Source organism: Helianthus annuus, chromosome 17 (assembly GCF_002127325.2).
Source record: "Helianthus annuus cultivar XRQ/B chromosome 17, HanXRQr2.0-SUNRISE, whole genome shotgun sequence".
NCBI lineage: Eukaryota > Viridiplantae > Streptophyta > Magnoliopsida > Asterales > Asteraceae > Helianthus > Helianthus annuus.
This window is the reverse complement of record NC_035449.2, coordinates 42,611,655-42,616,482: the sequence shown is the minus strand read 5'-3', so window position 1 is coordinate 42,616,482 and position 4,828 is coordinate 42,611,655. Positions and strand designations below refer to the sequence as shown.

General features: G+C 36.5%; 1 protein-coding gene across 1 annotated transcript; it reads left to right on the top strand.

Moving 5' to 3' along the window:
* The first annotated feature begins 1,703 nt into the window (after positions 1–1,703).
* LOC110921509 (tubulin alpha chain) lies at positions 1,704–4,191 on the top strand. The gene is made up of 4 exons (XM_022165848.2): positions 1,704–1,886; positions 1,974–2,208; positions 2,925–3,295; positions 3,387–4,191. Exons 1-4 carry the CDS (start codon positions 1,794–1,796, stop codon positions 4,038–4,040), a joined length of 1,353 nt encoding a protein of 450 aa, XP_022021540.1. The 5' UTR covers positions 1,704–1,793; the 3' UTR covers positions 4,041–4,191.
* Positions 4,192–4,828: the final 637 nt, after the last annotated feature.

Here is a 4,828-nt window from a genome sequence, read left to right as displayed (position 1 = left end):
TGCAAACATACTTAGTTGGCCGCTACCTCCAAAATCGTTTTATTTAAGATACCTATTTTTCTCGTTCTTCATCAATGAATAATCTCCTATTAACATGTGATTTATTAGTTCTCTGGAAACCAATAAAACTTTTCTTACAACTTATAGTGCGGCCACACTTATCATCGAAATGCTTACTGTTTTATATGAAAGTTTACTTCTTAGATATCACATTTTAAAATACCTCTCCATTTTTTTGAGTTATTCAAACTTGTTTAAGTTCCATTGTCTATACACCCACATGCACGTTCTACTTATGTTAATGCCTCCAATCATTTCAGTCAAACAAACTCATTTCACAAAACCTATCTTTTTCGTTCCTTAAAATTTCACACTTTTGAACACATTTCAAAAACTTCCAAACTTCGATTTTTGACGATCATTCTTTTAGCCAAAACGCCTTTTCAAAGTCTTCTTCTTTAATAAATTTCGGGACGAAATTTCCTAAAGGAGGGGAGACTGTAACGCCCCGCTTTTTCGTAATTTACCTGAATTAGAAAGCTTTTTTTGTATTTCTATTTTTGGAAACTTGTATTCCTTGTAATCGTCGTTTCGTGGTATCGTTGTGAAATCCAAGACTTGTATCATAATAAAATTCATTATTTCTTACAATTTATACATTATTTATTCGTACATGCTTATACAATTTAATCCATTATACGTGTGGTGCATTATTCGTGATTCCTGTAAACGTGTGATAAATCTTCAAATACATAACATACATACGTAATTTATACGTCTTCACGAATGTTTATACGTCATCGATACTTATTTGTACTTATTCATATTTGTTCTTGTGTTAAAATTGCATAATACCCCTTTATTATATGCCTTTTCACTTAAAACACATTAAATCATGACCTACATAAACTACAGGGACTAAACGTGACAAAAACCAAACTCAGATCAGGAAATCTTAGCCGTCGCGTCGCACCACGGGAATCAAATTTGACTCATTGTATGCATGTGTATGTTTCTTTTGTCTTTTTTTTAATTTATAAAAATGACTATAACTAAGACAATAATCGTCTAACATGTTCATTTAGTTTAAAATTTAGTTCAAACTTAGAACTGTAAATTAATTGAAACCGAACCATAAACAAGTCTCGTAACCGACTAATCGACCCGAAGTTCGGTTATAGATATGATTAAGAAAAATCCATAACCGAAGCTAACACTTATGGATATAGTTAAAGGCAATAACCAAACTAAATTGCCATTTACACACCCCTATATTGCATTGTGGCCTAAGGTTCCAATTTCTTTTATACATAATAAAAGTAAAAGGTCAAAAAATTGATATATCTATGATTTGAAAATCAACTTCAAAGGAGAGAGTTTGTTTTGTTATCCATGTTTTAGGGGTTAACAACATTAATTTGGTTATTTGGTTGCAAAGAAAATCAAAGATATTCTTTCAACATTCAACATCCAAAACACATTTTTAGCATGTATCCGGATCCAAATAAAAGCCCACCCACCCACCCAAAACAAAAACACAAATAGCCCAATAAAACGAACCTTCTAGAAACTGAAATTCAAATTTCAAAATTCAAAAACTTGTAACGGTTAATTGCCAGCTGCTTTCCAATTCCCATTTCAAATTTCAAACGGCCTGCATTTACACACTTTATTTTATTATATAAACACAAACATACCCATCATTCTTCTTCATCATCATTATCCCTCTTCTTCTTCTTCCCCCACAGCTAACAGACGTCTTAGTATACGTCTCCGTCAGCTAACAATCGAAAATGAGAGAGTGCATTTCTGTTCACATCGGTCAAGCCGGAATCCAGGTCGGCAACTCATGCTGGGAGCTCTACTGTCTCGAACACGGTCTTCTGGTCAGATCTCAAACCCTAATTTCTCGAATCTGAATTTTATTTCATTTTGTACGGTGTTTGATTTTGATTTTTGTGAAATTGTTGTAGCCTGATGGACAAATGCCTGGTGATAAGACTGTTGGAGGCGGAGATGATGCTTTCAACACGTTTTTCAGTGAGACCGGTGCCGGAAAGCATGTGCCGCGTGCGGTGTTTGTAGATCTGGAACCTACTGTCATTGATGAGGTGAGAACTGGTACTTATCGCCAGCTGTTTCATCCTGAGCAGCTGATTAGCGGTAAGGAAGATGCTGCTAACAACTTTGCCAGAGGTCATTACACAAGTAAGTGATTTCAACGGATCTTGTTTTGTTGTGAAATTGTGTGTTTAGTTCTTTGAGACATTTCGTCGAACAGTTGTGTGTTAATTAGATTTGGTTTTGTTGTTATGGATGTTTTGTTATGAATTTGTGTGTTTAGTTCTTTGAGGCATTTCGTCGAACAGTTGTGTGTTAATTAGATCTGGTTTTGTTGTTATGGATGTTTTGTTATGAATTTGTGTGTTTAGTTCTTTGAGGCATTTCGTCGAACGGTTGTGTGTTAATTAGATCTGGTTTTGTTGTTATGTATGTTTTGTTATGAATTTGTGTGTTTAGTTCTTTGAGGCATTTCGTCGAACAGTTGTGTACGTTTTTACAGATCTAGTTTTGTTTGTTCAGATGTTTTGTTATCGCTGCGTGTTTAATTCTCTGAGGCATTTCGTCGAAACATATCTAGTTGTGTTATTCCATATCATTTGTTGCGAAAATGTTTGTTTGATTCTTGAAGGCATTTCGTCAAATAGTTTTGAGTCTTAATAGATCTAGCTTTGTTATTTTAGATGTATTGCTATGCAAATGTTTGATGAATTCTTTTATGCAATTTGTCAAACAGTTTTGAGTCTAAATAGATCTAGTTTTGTTATTTCAGATGTATTGTTATGCAAATGTTTGTTTAATTCTTTGAAGCTTTTTATCAAATAGTTATGTTATGAAATTATCTGAGGCATTTTGTCGAACAGTTGGCAAGGAGATTGTGGATTTGTGTCTGGATCGGATTAGGAAGCTTGCTGATAACTGTACCGGTTTGCAAGGGTTTTTGGTGTTCCATGCTGTAGGAGGTGGAACTGGTTCTGGTCTAGGGTCTCTGCTTCTAGAAAGGCTGTCTGTTGATTATGGAAAGAAATCAAAACTCGGTTTCACTGTTTATCCATCGCCTCAGGTGTCTACGTCTGTTGTTGAGCCATACAACTCTGTGCTTTCGACTCACTCGCTTCTCGAACACACTGATGTTTCGGTCCTTCTTGATAATGAAGCTATTTACGATATCTGTCGTAAGTCGCTTGATATCGAGAGGCCAACTTACACCAACCTGAACAGGCTTGTCTCACAGGTATTCGATGAAACGCCTGAATGAAATTGAATCCATTTTATTTTGTGTTTTTACAAGCAAATGTTTAATTGATGATCTGGTGTTGTTACAGGTGATTTCCTCTTTGACCGCATCGCTTCGATTCGATGGTGCGCTGAACGTTGATGTGAACGAGTTTCAGACCAATCTGGTGCCATACCCTAGGATCCATTTCATGCTTTCATCATATGCTCCTGTTATCTCATCTGAAAAAGCCTACCATGAACAGCTATCTGTTGCGGAGATAACCAACAGTGCTTTTGAGCCATCGTCTATGATGGCGAAATGTGATCCCCGCCACGGGAAATACATGTCGTGCTGTTTGATGTACCGAGGTGACGTGGTTCCAAAAGATGTGAATGCAGCGGTTGCTACTATCAAAACAAAGAGAACCATTCAGTTTGTTGATTGGTGTCCAACCGGGTTCAAGTGCGGTATCAACTACCAGCCACCAACTGTTGTTCCAGGTGGTGATTTGGCTAATGTTCAGAGGGCAGTGTGCATGATTTCTAACTCGACCAGTGTTGCTGAGGTGTTTTCGAGAATTGATCACAAGTTTGATTTGATGTACGCGAAGAGGGCGTTTGTGCATTGGTATGTTGGTGAGGGTATGGAGGAAGGTGAGTTTTCGGAGGCAAGAGAGGATTTGGCTGCTCTTGAGAAGGATTATGAGGAGGTTGGGCTTGAGTCTTGTGATAATGAGGAAGATGATGGTGAAGAGTATTAGTTCTTGATTAGTATTGTTAAGTCTGGTTTTATGTTTTCCTAATTGTTAGACCAATGGGCTCATTGGTTTTGATCAAACAGATGCTGTTACTTTTGTTCTGTTTGCTTTAGTTTACATTTTGAAATGCAATGCATAATCTTCCTTTACTGAATTTTGCGTACTTGATATTAATGAAAAGCAATCTTTGCCTAACTTGCAGCACTCCTAACGTTGTTGGCGGCTAAAGAAAAAAGAATCAAAGTATTGTTAGGGTATATTTTACCTGACATATTTGTGATAGATGTGATACAGTTTGTTTCTTTGGTGAGGCATCATATCGAGATCACGAAAAAGCTCAAACGTAACTCTTGAGTCTACAAGTCACTCTTGTGGACCAAATGCTCGAGTGAAGAAAATAACTGTGAAATTAGCATGTAAATGTTCCGATTAAAACCAAGTTGAGGAGGCAATTATGGAATTAATAACTTTGAACGAATCAAATCAGATGGTTCTACTTTCTGACTTTGAATGAACCAAGATTGTAAAGATTGAAAAAATCAGAGTCAATTCACATAGCCTTTTGTTTCAAAGGCTTGGGAAAACAGAAAACTCCTAACAATGCTCCTTATTTGTTAAGACTACACAGACTACACGCGCTATGTATGCAACTTATTGTTTCAAAGCACCGCGCCTCGCCGTGGTAAGTTATTGAATCCGGTATCGGTTTGGTTCTTTGTATAAGTAAAAAATTATTGAATCCGAAAACAATAAAAATGAATATAGGTATGGTACCAATGTTGTTGGGTACG

Bases quoted from the DNA above. Each gene is read 5' to 3' on its own strand.
- LOC110921509 (XM_022165848.2), top strand. From the start codon at position 1,794: ATGAGAGAGTGCATTTCTGTTCACATCGGTCAAGCCGGAATCCAGGTC. The intron at 2,209-2,924 runs GTAAGTGATTTC...TTTGTCGAACAG, and splicing joins TGCCAGAGGTCATTACACAA to TTGGCAAGGAGATTGTGGAT. The intron at 3,296-3,386 runs GTATTCGATGAA...GTGTTGTTACAG, and splicing joins TGAACAGGCTTGTCTCACAG to GTGATTTCCTCTTTGACCGC.